This window comes from Platalea leucorodia (genome assembly GCF_965183815.1).
Source record: "Platalea leucorodia genome assembly, chromosome: 6".
Taxonomy (NCBI): Eukaryota; Metazoa; Chordata; class Aves; order Pelecaniformes; family Threskiornithidae; genus Platalea; species Platalea leucorodia.
The window spans coordinates 15759517-15775116 of NC_138828.1; the positions used below are offsets into that span (position 1 = coordinate 15759517).

Here is a 15600-nt window from a genome sequence, read left to right on the forward strand (position 1 = left end):
CAGTGGGTGTGAATTGTCACTGCTTACTAGTTTTCAACATCCTTCCATACCCCTGCATCTACCTGTCTCTTCCTGGGGAGCGTTGGAGCACCAAGGAAGGAAACCTGTCCTTGGACTGTGTGCCAAAAATACACTAAATTGTTTAACAGTTCTTAAAGCACTGTTTCAAAAAGGCTTACAAATCCCACTCAAATGATTTATAAGACACAGAATTAATACAATTGGTTTAATTATTTAGGCTAATTTACCAGTTGTAAAATTAGGATAAATGAAAATTATCAAACCAGAGTTTCTTGAGATGTGAGCATTTTCAGGTTCTTTGCAGAGCAGCTAGAGCTATGAAAGTATTAGGGAATCTGGAAAGACTGCAAAAAAAGCCAGTCCCCAACGTGACCCGGGGCCCCAGCAACAATAAGAGATGACGACTAGCAGATACTCACTTTAGCTGGAGAAATACCATTTTCTTCATGACGGATCTTGCTGCTCTATCAGACCACGTCAGCGGCAAGTAAAGGTACCACATCCACTCTGCAAAAGCATCAGCAATTAACACAAAATGAAACGGCCGACAGAAATGAAGTTTGTCGTATTAATTACTTTGGCCCCATTATACCCTGCAAAAGCAACTGCCTATTTGTTCAGCATCTACTTCAGCACGTTTCTCCATTAGCATCACATACAGTTAGACTTGCGTTTTTGGTTTTGCTGTTGACTGTTTAAGAGAGGAATTTGCTTTCTTCTCAGAATTTAAATTCTGAAAATTGTTATTGGGACAACAAGTTAATTCAATAATGAATTAATTAAATTGGATGCACACTGTACAGTAAGTTACAGTAGAGTTTCAGTGTGTTATAATTATACTATCCCAAACCTATAGCAAGTAATTTGGAAGCAGATGTTACTGCAGGTTAGTGCAGTCTGTCAGTCAAGGTTATTATGTATGTTTTATTTATGCTTTCTGGTATTAAAAACATTTTTTTAGGACAAAACTTGCCATTCTTACTAGGATTGTTTAGTCTGTTGGTGTATGGTTTTAAGTGAATTTTACACCCTAAATCCACTATTAGTATCTAATTACATGGGGCTGCCTTGCTTGACCTCAGCTTTTTGTTCTTGTTACCTCTTCCAGTAGGGTGGTCTTCAGCTGACATACCTGAAAGGCCAGACCTCCCATTGCTGCGCTCACAGTTGGCTGTTTTCATGTATGGAAAAGGGTCAAGACTGTGTTTGGTTACTGGTGAAAGTAACCAGAAAATGATAAAATACTTTTGTAAATTGGCACACCGTTGAAATTAAACAGACTGTGACAAAGGGATATAGTTTTTGGTAACACTTTTAGAAACAGGGGATAATTTTCATTCAGGCAAAGTTTTGAGTTTTGTTGTTTTTCAATCTCACACCATTGCAGGCTTTTAAGTGAAAGATAATGAGTTACTTCCACAAAAGAGCATTGCAGCTCTATTTACCATTTTATGATAATTTCACATTACACATGTAAACAATTTAAAAATTCCATGGCTTTGGCAAATGTTCATGTAAAGCTTTATTAAGAAAATATTAATTGTTATTCACATGCTAATATTTTTTTGCATGCTAAGATTTTGCTGCTACTTTTATGTCTTCCCCAAGGTATGTGCCATACAAATACATCAAATATAGGTGTAAATCCTAGGACAGTAAGCTTTCTAGAACACAAAATAAAGATGCTACGGGTGGGCTATGAGCATCAGGTATAAATAAAGTCATCAAAGTATTGATTTGTCATGTCTTAGAAATTCATTACTTACTAACAAAACCCTGTGAGGGGTGGCCCCTGGAAGACTCATCAATTTGCAGAGAGAGCCTTCCATGCATGGGGCCATGTAAAAGAACAAAATTATCATTCCTTGTGGTAGCCCCTTGCTGGAAATTAATAACTTCATGCAAAAACCAATCTTATTCTGCTAGTGGTCACTCATAAGCTGCTGCAACCTTATGAAATTATTCCTTTATTCTAAATAATAAATTTTACATGAAGATGCAGGATTTGGTTTCTTTTGATCTTTGTAGAAAACGACTGCATAATCAAAGTTGTTCTCAAACATAACCATGACCCTGATTTCTTTGTCTCAAATATAACTTAAGAAAGAAACTACTTGGATATTGCTAGCAGTAGAAAACAATTCAAAAGAAGTGGGCAGGTTAAGACACTAGAAGATCAGAGGATGAGGGTAATCCAGAGAACCCTTTGCATTAGTCTTCAATAATTGGCAATGGGAAAGTCCTATCCTAAAACAGGCCTTCACATGTAATAAAAATGAGGTGTTAAACTGAGGTGATGTATGACAAATTCATAAATATGACCAATGCAGAGGTTCTGAATCCCTCCATCATCAAGGCAGCTTGAAACACAGAATTCAGGGTACCACAGGAAACTTTTGTTCAGTTTCTCCAAATACTTCATGTCAATAACTAAATAGCCTCACATCAAAAGCACAGAATTAAATAATCTCTCTCTTTGTAACAAGGTTGTTATAATGATATATTAGTACTTGGGAGCTCTTAGACAATGAAGTGATAAATCAGAAACAGAAAAGTTAAAAATGAATGTAAAAACCAAGTATGTGAGGTGCTGCAAAATACACATGTAATATCTATTACCAAAATCGAGTAGAGTGAGGAGTATAGGCAATAGCATATTTAGCTTTGAGATTGGAGGAGATGTGGGAAACCGTAGGAACTACAAACACATAAACCCAGCATTAGGTAAATTAGTTAAAATAGCAGACAAAAGAAGAATTTCTTAAGTTAAAACTGTGTCTCTGAAAAATATAGCCATTCTTTGATGGTTATAAAAAAATGTTATCACAGGTAAACTACTTTCCAGGGTTAGGAACTAATGAGACAATATAGGGAGAGAGACATACACTTCTCAACTAAAAGGTAGGGCTAGTCAGATATCCTGAAGACCAATGCAAATACTAGCATTTTATAAATTGTCTTTCTGATCAAAAAAGAAAAACTTCTTATTTTCTGTTTTTCTACTTTCTGTTTTATAATTTTTCTGTCTCTCTCTCTGTTTCTACAAACACATACTAATATCAATCACAAAAACATTGATGAATGCACAGGAAAAATAACTAGGTAAACAGTGACACAGAAAATGTGTATAGGTCCAAATACTCCAGTTAGTCAATAAGAAAGAAAAAAAAAGGAGACAAAACCCATTAGAAAAGAAAAAGTAATCATTTTCTAGCATGATGAGAGAAATCAGCTGTAGGCAATATTAAAAATGCATATTTAAATAAGAAATACCTGCTGATACGTTCATATCAGCTGTAATTTAAACATTATTACCAGCTGTTCTTTGAAAATCATAGACAGGGACAGACCAAGAAGTAAGAAAATAAACTCTGAAAGGTGGCAGAACAGCTATAATGTGGCTTTGTAAGTCTTCTTTTAGAATATTTCCATTATGATCACTTTTCTCTCTAAGCAAATTATAGATAAAATGAAAGAGATTCAGAGAATAGTACTCAAACTGACGGACAATGCAAAAGATTTCCATTTAAAAGATGAGACTAAATCTAGAAAAGTTTATCGGGCAGTCACGCAGTGCTGTATCCCTTGTGAAGTTTTAAGTGTTTGCCACTGTCGATGCTGTGATTCCAAAGGGGATGAAGAATTCTTTTGACCAGGATGGCTCACTGGAGCTAGCAGGTGATTTTTAGGAAAGAGGGCAGAGCTTAAGTAAGTGTCCTTGCACACATAAGAAGATTTCCTCTTCCTCTCCTTACAACACCTTATAGATCTGGATTTCAATACGTTTCGTATCAACAGCCAGAATAGCTGCTTTCCATTGGATTGAAACTTGAACTTGATTCAAACCATCTCACTCCTCTTTCATGCCCCCCCAGAGTATGTAATTCCACTTATCATCCCTTCCATCATCACCTTCTGGGATTTCCGCTATCAGAGAGTATTTCCAAACAGACTGATTTCAAACACTAAGGGACAATATCTAGGGCATACCTCATTTTGACATTGTTCAGGCTCTTTACAAAAACATTTGTGATTTTATTTTTTTGGTATGAGGCAAGAGTGTTTGAGGGTATGATAGAAGAATAGCATTTATGAAAGCATAAACCTCTTGAAGACTTTAATTGCTATGGACATGGAAACTCGGAAACATATGGTATTAGACTAATCTGCATCAAGATGCTCAGTTCTGATGGGTTATAGATATACTCTGAAGCTACTACTGGAAAGTCTCTGTAGAATGAGCCAATGTTGTTGGTGAATGCTCTCACCAACCCAGGTGGGCCATATGATTTCTTTCTGTTCAGAAAGTTACTATCCCTTAAGTCATTTGAGGGAATGGAAAGCCAGAATTAACGTCTAATTATGTTTAGTTTAGCCGGAGCATGCAAAATTCTTATCTCATTTACCAACCCACATGCAGTTACTATTCCCATAAGAGACACTAAAGAGAAATTAGAGCTTTTTGCAAATACCAGTCTAGAGAGTTTCACTTTACAGAAGTACTTCACAAAAACTCCTTTGTAACCACGATGGAAAAACCTGAGGATTTTTTTCAATCACATCACAGCTCACTGACTGTAAAAGTTTTTGTTTTGGTTTGGGATTTTTTCCCCCCTTTTTTTCAGTCTTTCTAGCATTGGCTATTAAGGAGTTCTCACTTTTTATCGCTTTATAAGGAAAAAACAGCTCAGTTTATCTTTTGCTTATTTTCTGGAGCCTGCAGGAAGCCTCTGCCATCCTAAAGAAAGTCATACATAATAGAGCAGCTTTAGCCCAGTAAGCCAGTCTTTCCCAATTCATCAGTCAAAGTGTTATGCAAGTGGCCCCCTAAATTGATAAATTCCCACAGTGCCTGTTGACCCAGCTGCCAAGTGCTCATGCAGCAGGTGTTGTTTTCATGACCACCCTGACAGTAATACAAACTGTTTAGCAGTTGCATTGACCTCTTAGCTATTAACATTGATACAGGCTTCACTAGGGACTAGTTTTCAAACATGACAGAATTTCTTAAGACTAGAGGTCATGAACAAGTATACCATATAAGAATAAATTTGATATGCTGCTGAGTTTAAATCTTAAAAGCCGTGAGTTTTTTCCACATTATTCCCATGTAGTAAATCTGGAGACAAGTAACAAGCTTTTGGCATCTCTCCCAGGACTAAAGGTATACTTTTTCATTTTAGAAGCTGTACCTGAAGAGATGCTATATTTATTCTATGACAAGGAGCAAATTTAGTCTGTGACAAGTAGTGAAACAAAATTATTTTTTTGTGACATTTTCCCTTATAAAGGAAAAAAACCAAACAACTAATGCACAAATATTGGTGATATACTTAAGCATCATCCTAATACCTAATATCTTGTGTGCAGTTAATTGAAGCATAACATTCTTTCCATATATTTTGTACCGCAATCAGGATTTCTACAGCCGTGTCTCTTGTTGAATTTGAACATCCAGGAATTTTGTCTGGGTTTTTTCTCCCGTTAGAGGGAAAGTAGAGATTTTTGATATTGAGTCAAAGGCACAGTGGCAGAATTGTTTTCTGTTCAGTACCATTGTATTACTGCTGAATTTGACCCTCCATTTGCATTGATTTATGTATGTCTGAGTTACAGGCTAACGCACTCTGTGCGTTTAGTGGAACTGTGAAGAGATGCATTGAAGAAAGCATGAAATCCTAAGCAGTTCCAGGATGAGTTTTAATCTATTAAAGCATATTAGACTTTTATATGCCTCTAAACTAACCGTAGAGGCTACTTTCTTCTACTAGCTACACTAACGCAGCAAAAATTATTTTACACATCGTACAGTCAAGAATTTCCAGCTCACTGCACACGTCAGCAACGGGACCCAGCGAGGGCCCCAGCCCTCAGTACAACTTTTCCTCCATGTTCCATACATTTAGAGTTGTTACACAGTTTCATGAAAGCATGTTTTAACAAGCGAGATATAGTGTACTGTACTGTATACATGAACAGCTCTTTAAGATAACTAGAATTGTACAGACCATATAAATAGTCATTATCAGCTACATTTTTGGCTGACTTTCTGCGGACCAAATAGTGCTTACTGTAAGAGTAATCAAGCTGTACCCTTTAGAGTTTTATAGATTGAGGGAGACAAGGAAAAAAATTCTCTCCAGCCCACAGTGTGGCTCCATCTATTCCCCTCCATTTTCTACGTCAAGAGACACAGCGAAGCACTAGTTACATAAACAAAATCACAGGCTTGTCTAAGTGCTGGAAAGATCAAGTCCCAACAGCCAGTTTCAAGACTTACGTTATCTTTGTGAGATTCGGTTCAACTTACGCTGAGCCTGAAAATCTCCACCCCTTTAAAGCCTTAAGAATGCAAAGTGTAAGTGTTGTGGGGCAGAGACTTTCTCTTGATATGTGTTGGTACAAGAATGGCATTCAAATCCTGAGAAAGAAGTGTGGCTTTTCCCACAGTACAACGAAGGAAAACCAGTAATTCTTCTCACACACAAGAAGGATTCTGCTGCAGCTGCATTTGTATTCCTGTTCTCCTAAGGCACTCTGCCAACCAGAATTTTTTCCATCTTTGTTTCTACTCCACCCCACCATTAATAAATATTATCCGAGGCTGATGAGTGTGAGTTATTGATTGATGGTAGAATAAAAGGCAAGGTTATATTCACAAGTACCAAGAGCACCAGAAAACTTTAAATCATAGAAGTGACCAGCCATGCTTTGCTGGATACAAAAAAGTATGATTTCTGCCTCCCTAATTAAATAAAAACAAAAGCAAAAAAAGAGTCATGTATTCCAGGACTATCATATCTAAATACTTTAAATCTATTAATAAAATAAATCATTATCTTCACAAATAAAATATCTCTGTGACTTATGAGGTCATTCTTTGCTAAAGATATGCCACTGGAGCTCTTTTCCAAGAGATGCTCCAGGAGCCTGAGGTTATGCTTCCTGCTAAAGACAGCACTGTACTTGTGTTTGAGCAAGAAAAAGAGAAGACTCCCATTTAAAGTAACTTGAAAGAAATGGGCTTTAACAGATGAAGAAAGAATGTTGTCTCCTGTGCAGTTGGCTATAAAGAAATCAACTCAAAATTAGATTTTTTTTTTTTTCCAGAGGTAGGAATTAGAACACAGATCTTTTTACTTTAAATCTGAACGAGCAAGTCTCCACTGAAAATCACATCATTTTGTAGAACTGTTTCCAAAACAGCATTGCTTCTAAATCTCGCATATACTTTTTAAATGCAGGGACTTTCTTAACCAGATCATATGTAATGCACTCATTACTACAGAACTGGAATTCCTTACAGGTCAAAAAAATAATGCATTATATTTAAAAGACAGCTGTGGAAATATGTAAACACAAAACCTGAAAGCGTTTCAAATACGCTGCATGAAAGGTGTCAAAACATGTTTCAAAGCCCTTAAATAATACAGGACCTTAAGTCTGATTCTCAGAAGCGCTTTTGAAATCAGAAGTTGGTGCTACACTAAAGATGCATCTACACATTCTTTCTGTCCTTAACATCTTTGGGGAACCAGTTCTTCTGTATGGATGTTTAAACAATCATGGTAGCAATTAAGACTGAGCAGAGAAAGTGCTACAGTGAAACAAACCAGTGAGCCTGCCCTCTCTTACTCTGTTTCAAAGAAAAACGTGAGGAACCCCATAATGTACCATTAACAAGCTGCATGCCAAAATGGGGGGGCGGGGGGAAACGGAAGCCCACTCAGCTAGTGAGGGACTTCTATGACATTAGGTATGAGTGCTTATTTTGCTTAAAAATTATTTTTACCCTATCTAATATTACTTTGAATGACCCCATTGTGCATAGAAATATCTTTTTAAAATCCTACTAGAACATGGGCTTCATTAATATCTTAGAAGCCATGAGTTCAACTAGTTAATTTTATTTTCTTTAGCTTAATTTTTTCCCCTCGATATTTCTTCTGATGTTGAAATGGGAGATAAACAAGAATGCTCAATTTTCCTCCTCTTTTTCTGCCACTGTTTTCCACATCTCCATCATACCCCTTCTTTCTCAGACTCCAAAGACTATCCTTTTCTCCACACAGGAGTATCAATCTAGGATTTTAATATTTGACAGTGCACAAGTTGCTATTCCAGCTATTTGCATATAATTGGCATTTTAATACTGATGTCAGTATAATGATCAATGTTATTTTCTACTCTATTCTATCTTATACAATTTTGGTTCGGTTTGTTTGGATGTCCTAAGCTGGACACTTAGCCAAGGTTTCTCTGAGCTCTCCACAAAACTATTAGAATCTTTGTCCTGCAAATTTCAAGCTTAGGAATGTATGGCAGTAGTTCAAATTATTTCCTTGAGAATGAATAATTTTGTATTTGTCACTAATTAACTTAATTTGCCATTATGCTCCCATTCAATTGCTTGTTTATCTCTCTTGGGAGATCCTGGCATTCTTTTCTCAACTTATTCCTGTGCAATCAAACCCACAGCAGAGACAAAACATGGTACCTCTACTGGGAACCTGTAGCCTTGTGATGATCCTGTCAGTCTCTAGCTGCTGAACTCAGACAGCAAATAAAATAAGTGGTCAGCATGATGACATACAGCTAAATTAAAAAAAACAAAACAAAACAATAAACATGTAAAAGAGCGTTGGAAGTCATATCAACAGTTAGGGCACGCTTAAGTTAAAACATTTAAGTGCTTGACACACTTAACACTACAGAAGGAACACTACAGTTCCTTCTTTGTTAAGGAAGCTAATGCTGTGCTTTTGTAAATAAAAAAGGCTACTGGACATCCAAAATATCTTGTAGAGACTGACAGAAAAAATTGCATTACGTAAGACTTGACACCAAGAAGCCCAACAAAAAACGAGTATCAGAAATGTTTTAAGTCAGCTGAACTAGAATTTCCTTCCCGCATACGTGTCAGAGAATCACCCACAGAATGGCTGAGGCTGGAAGGGACCTCTGGACCCCCAGCTCAAGCAGGGCCACCTACAGCCAGTTGCCCAGGACCATGTCCAGCCGGCTGTTGAATATCTCCAAGGATGGAGACTCCATGGCCTCTCTGGGCAACCTGTGCCAGGGCTTGGTCACCCTCATAGTGAAAAAGTCTCTCCTGATGTTCAGATGCTTAAATAAGCATCTGGAATGCATAATCCAAATATAATTTCATGAAAATACGGAAATAAAAACTCTGCAATGTCAAGCCGAATTCATAGTCAGAGGTAATACTTTTGCAAAATTATTATGCATGTCATAATGTGCGACATAAAACTTGCTGTTCAGATTACTCTTCCCAGCATACAATCAGAAATATAAATCAGCCAGAAAAGCAAAAAGACACCATCAGATTCTGGACTGAATTATATGGCTGTTTGCGCTCTCTGCAGAAAAGCCACACAATCAATACAATTTAGCACATCTAATAATGATATTATCTAGAGATATATGCTGCCTGCAATAAGCTCTTCAGCAAGCTGGTTTTGCCAGGTTCAAGCTTCAAGAATTCTCAAGGACTGTTATTTAATCCTGTAGAAGATCTCTGAAGGCAGTTATATGAAAGAATAGCAAATCACACTGTATTTTTCTGTAATGTAACATATCACCTCTATGTTTACTGGTGTTTTTGAGAAAAAAGCAATCCCCTTAGAACACAGATTTCTCCCACTGATAATACCATAGAAGAGAATCAGGCCTTTAATAAAAAAAACAAAGTTTTTCTCCTTGACCCTGACTTTTAACTATCTGCTTGGTTCGTATATTTTCGTTCAGGCCTTTAGTCCCCGAAGAATGCAAAAGAACAGCTCAGTCTGCACAGACACTGACATCCGAATGCTCAAGGCATTGTCGCAATGGGCACTGCACTCCCACAGGAAAATGCTGCTGTAATCAAGGCTGGGAAGGAGAGTTCTGCAGAACGGGTTTGTATATAGATTCATAGCAACAAGTGAAAAAAGCAGTGAGATGTCATAATTTGCTTTTAATTATTTGCTGAGATAAATTTTCAATATATTTCATTGACCATCAGTTCTAAGACAACGTTAAAGAAATACTGATCTCATGAATTGTAGGGGAACAAGAAGTCTTTAGATAAGTATGACAGTTGAAACATCTAATGCAATGTGAACCATTACAGAATGCAATTAATAACATAATACAGACAACAGTATTCTTATATTTGCACCAAGATTGTGAAATGAAAGGAAATGCAATCAATACATGTTCCGTGTTGGGACATTGAGCTTCCACCTGCAGTATTATCATTGTTAGTGTCAAATAGGAGTCCCTGGTCAGGAAAGATGATACATCAGCCCTGTAGGTCGCTATTGCGTATTTAAATAAAATAGCTCCAGTTTGTTAAAGAGAATTCTATGTACAACTTGTCACAAAGCAGCTAATAATCAGAACGTTATTGTAATCCATTATTAATCACAGTGCTTTTATTAAGTCCTGTCTTGTTGCCGTAGCGTATCTTTTAAAAGTCCCTTGAAAAAGTGACTGTGATCAAACTAGATGTTGGGTATGCCACCAAAGGGGTGAGATGAATGAACCTGGAGTGCCACAGCTGTGCTATCCCTGTCTCACAGAGGCTGTGGTTACGTCTGAGCTGCGTAACTCTGGCCTGTGCAGATCTTCCAGAGCAAGCCTGGGTACCAGGAGGTGTTAGTGCATCAGCACAGTCTTCTAACTGAGCGTATTTGCTCAGTGAGTCTGACCAGATGCCTGTACAAAGAGATAAGGTTAACGTAATGGCAGTAGAACTCAAAAGAGGAAAGGAATCGCAGAGTAAGACAAAGCAAGGGTCACACGATGGACCAGGGATAATTCAGGTTGGAAGGGCACCCAGGAGGGCCCTGCTGAAGCAGGGTCAGCTACGAGGTGCTTATAGCCTGGAGTGCAAATTTCAGCAGCCTCTGGGTTTTTACTGATGAGCAGGAGTGACTTCGTTTGGAAGGCATCTGCTAAAGAGAGAGGGAAAACCTCTGAAACTTAACTAACTGATAAAAGCTTTCGAAAAAATACTCTGATTCTTTTTTTTCTAAAGGGAATTCAATTTTGTTCCAAGCATAAGTGATTCAAGAGCCAAAGGAGTACGTCTCTGTGGTCAATTGTAGTCTGCTCTGCTAAGGAAAGTGTGTACGTACGCACGTACTCTGCACGTACAAAGGAGTTTACCTGAGTTTCAGTACTTGCTACCTTGGAGATGGCCAGGTGCTAAAATGTCTCACCAACTTCAGGACTTTTTTGGGTTGCCAGCATAAGAAATGGGATGAGGTGGACCAGCACTGTTTAAAGATCTGGATGTGCTGTATGTCTTGTTTTCAATTGATAAGATATTTGGAGCATGAAGTCTTTTGAGATGGGTCTTTTATGCGCTCCAAAATCAAGCATGAATACAGGAACTGGACATTTTCAAGAATCTGCTGTTTGAGTTTCACAGTCTGTCCTGGCCTCTCAGACATACAAAATTACTTCCTCCCTCTAATGTTCTAAAACTTTAAAAATTGTGGTTTCAAAACTTCTAATATTTCATCCTTTCTATTTTGTTTTTAATTTACGTGCTTTATCATTATAGTTTAGAAAAGCTCTTAATGAACGCGTACTGTATCTTTTCGGTTTGTGACGTTCTAAACAAATTAGAAAATCGCTCTTTTTCTCCCCACAGCAAAATGTGACCCAGCCTGTCGACATGGAGGTGTCTGTGTAAGGCCTAATAAATGCTTATGTAAAAAAGGCTATCTCGGCCCCCAGTGTGAACAAGTGGATAGAAACATCCGAAGAGTGACAAGGGCAGGTATTCTTGATCAGATCCTAGACATGACATCCTATTTGCTGGATCTAACCAGCTATATTGTATAGTTTCTGGGACTATTTGGAAACTACACTTTCAACGGGCATTTGTTTTGAATCCTGTCATTTTTAAAAGACTGTTATCCTGCAACAAATACCGGTGATTTGATTTACTTTATTAATTTAAGTACAATATCCACAAATGTGCAGATAAATTCTTTGTATGTGTGTAAATATTTCTGTACGTCTCCACAGACGTACCAATATCCAATACGTGCACACATACACAGGCACGCACTATCACAAATACGGTTTTACAGTTAGTGGAATTTTTTTTTATATTTATTTCTTCATGAGAAATAGTTTACAAAGTAATTCCACTGTAAACCACATTTTCGTCAAAGGACTTTTGTGATGTCTTAATGGATTCTTTGACATCCCAGAAACCTCGTGTCTGTACCTATCTGATTATAGCAATAAGAGAGCAGTTTTCAAACATCGCTGTATAAACTGCTGGACTTAATAAAATCCAGTTGTAACAGTTACTAAGGTGAACTGAAGTACATCATGAGACAATATTTCAGAACTCCTAAATGCATTCCTATCTAGGCAATTCATTGTAAGACTGTAACCTTCACCTTCATCAATGTAACTCTATTACAGAATGTTACGCATTTCTTTATCTAGCATAGATGCAAAAATCTGGTTATCGCAGCTTAATATCAAGATTGTTTCAAGTGTTTAATAATTAAATTATATTCGCATATTTCAAAACCAGTCATCCTAGAAGGTCTGCTTTTTATCATATATTTTATTTAACAATGGGCACTGGGTTCATGTTACATATTTATATTATTTTATTTTATTTTTATAATATAGACATCACCTAGATGAGACAGCTTTACCATGTCCTGTAAAATACTAAAGTTACATTTTTCACCAACTTAATTGGAAAGACGGGGAAAGAGAGAGCAAACACACTCTTTAATGTGTTGTGGATCTAATCTAGAAATGTATCCTTGTGTCAACTTGTATTCGTTTACGACGGATGAAAAAAACAACCACCAACCAATCATAATAAAATTCCAGCATATGTTAAAAGTGTTCATAAAGTGATTTTCACTGTAACAGGACGGGCCAGATTATACACGAGTAGACTGCGGCCAGTTTCACACTGAACGGAACGTCCCTGGACGAGAGCTCACACGAGCACGTGCTGGCTGTGTAAGATGTCACTTGTACAAAACGTATAACGATACTTGCCAAATGCGGTTCTAAATGTAAATGTTCCGTGAAGAGCTAACATAAAATTGAGTCTTTGTAAATGTATCAATAAATATGATGTACATGCTATAGTCAGGTTTTCTCAAGTATTAATAGTCTAATTAGATGTATCTTCAGAACTGGCACCCTCCTATCTCCAGCTCTAGGGCGTTATTGGCAGTTTCTTTGCGCACTACTTACCAACTATCAGATTTCCTTTGCACTACCTGGCTTTTATAAAATCTTGCCTACAAAAAGAAAGCAGAGTAGCCACAGTATGCACATCCTATGGTTCTTTATAAGCAGCTGCTCACGCGTCAACAATTTACAACACTTTAGGCAATAAAGATCTAAAAGACTTTACCCATATTACTCTCCAGTAGCAAAATTACCTCGGCAGGGCAGTGACATGCAACGAATTTTCCTTTATAGAAAGTTGTCAGTCTTCATTTAGGAGGTATTAAATCTGAAAGTCCAGTATGACTGATACTTGTATTTCTCTGTCTTACGCATTCCAGCTCAGAGGAACAGAAAATTACATTTGCCTTCCATATATGTTTGCCTGGGTTTCGAGTGACCTCATGCCAAATGGAAATTGGTTGAGAAATCTTGGTTAAGTGCTCAGCGAACAATGGTCTGCATTAAAAAGTGCATGCATAATTTTGCACAATGTAGATTCAACTGACAGTCCATTGAAAGACGTCTCGGGATTAAATGAGCATGAAGACCAAATTGCCCTCTCACCCCAGAAAAGGGTGGTCCCTTATAGTCACACGAACACTTCATTGGCTAAGCAGTGTGACCAATCTTAAAATGAACCCTGCGGTAGCATCTGTAGGTTAATAGCAGCTCTTTGTCTACGCTGCTTTCTGCCTTTAGTCTTTTCCCTGAATTCCACCACAAAAAGTTTTACAATTAAAAAATGTCCTGACAACCATTTTTGTAAATTGACCTTAGCGTCTAATCTTTCCTTATTCAACGTGGGTGACAAAAATGTGAACTTCTCATGAATGAGCCAGCTGTCTAAATCTGTCAAATAGCGCAGTTTTATTACACTCTTCATAATCGGCAAAGCAAGAAAGCCGCTGAAGTATTTTAGCAACATTTAAATATCTGACAGAGATAACATCTTTAACACTTTCTATAATGAAATAGATTTAAAAATAAACCCAACTTTAACTCCACTGTGACACATTATTTTTAACAACCAGCTGGGGAGATGTGATAGTTCTTTTCTTGCTGCTTAGTTCCTGGAGACAAAAAATACCCTGCATGGTACCTAAATTGAAGTTCCCCAGTAATATATATGCCATAGTCATGTAGAGAAGGGATAACAATGATCTTAGAGTTTTGATCTTAATAATAAAGACAAGTTAGTTTACTAGTGAAATCAGAAAATAAAACTCCAGTAAAAGCTAAGAATTAAATCCAGGCCTCATTCAAATCAATGGCAAAAACTCACATCGGCTGTGCTGCACCCAGAAAATTGCTTTCAAAATTTAAGCAAAATATTTCGGTTTATTTTATTAAAAAAAAACTTCTGTTTGAGTCATTCCATCAAAACTTCAAAACTAAGAAGTAATTTAAGTGAAGATTAGAGGGAGAGGGTAGGTAGTTTGTGGAAAGTGTTTTGCTTCATTTTTACGTCATCTTTTATATCATGTGAAAGCAAGCATCTGCATTAAGCCCACATGGGTACATAGGAAGTCCCAGCGGAAAAAAAGTATTCTCAAAAAAAAAAAAAAAAAGACACAAAAAATCCTAGCTGCTTATTTATCAAAAGAAATTATACTATTAAAAAGAGTGAGTAAACCCCAGGCCTAGCCACCCAAGATGCTAATATAAAAAGGGCAACTGCAGTAATTGCCCTGAGAATTGGCATACAAAAAAAAAAAAAAAAAAAGGGTCTGTAGAAAGCCTGTTGCCAGTTAGGTCATTCTGCAGCCATTCTCACACAGCCTCCGAAAGTGTCCCAGAATAAAACTGAGCTTATAAATGAAACTAGATAAATGAGGCAATTAGATAAGGGCCTCCAGAAGGGATTTTATGTATGTGTTCAAGTTGTCTCTGTCTCTGTCTCTCTCTCCCCTAATCTTTTATTCCATTCATTTCTTCCTTTATCCGGAGATACTGCCTCTCTGTTCCCAACACATTGTACATTTCAAGCATTCTTTGAGGCTTTCTACTGTTAAAAGAGAACAAACATACCTGTTGCAAGAAACATAACTCTATTCCTGATGTCTGCTAATTTTCAACCCTCGTTTTATTATTTTGGGACAGAAAACCTTCATCTTTCTCTTTTTAAATGCCACTGATCAGAAAGAAGGCATATTATTGGAAGATAAGGAGAAAGCCTTTAGTCCATAGATAAGTAGGGAGACAAAAAGATGTTATGTAAAATCATCTCCAAATTGTTTCACTCCATTTCAGAAAAACAGTAAACTCATCTTTCTAATGCATCCAATAAGAAATATTAACTCAAACCCTCCCCCTTAAGGAAATACCTTCCATTAGCAGTCAGGGACATGG

General features: G+C 37.2%; 1 protein-coding gene across 1 annotated transcript in view; it reads left to right on the forward strand.

Annotated features, from left to right (window-relative positions):
- HHIP (hedgehog interacting protein) overlaps window positions 1–11877 on the forward strand; it is a gene marked incomplete at both ends in the record, with an annotated part of 71123 nt that extends 59246 nt beyond the window's left edge. Inside the window, 2 exons of the mRNA XM_082315280.1 lie at window positions 9790–9938; window positions 11684–11877. Of these exons, the coding sequence (XP_082171406.1) occupies window positions 9790–9938; window positions 11684–11877 (343 nt within the window). The remainder of the gene's footprint in view (window positions 1–9789; window positions 9939–11683) is intronic.
- Window positions 11878–15600: the final 3723 nt, after the last annotated feature.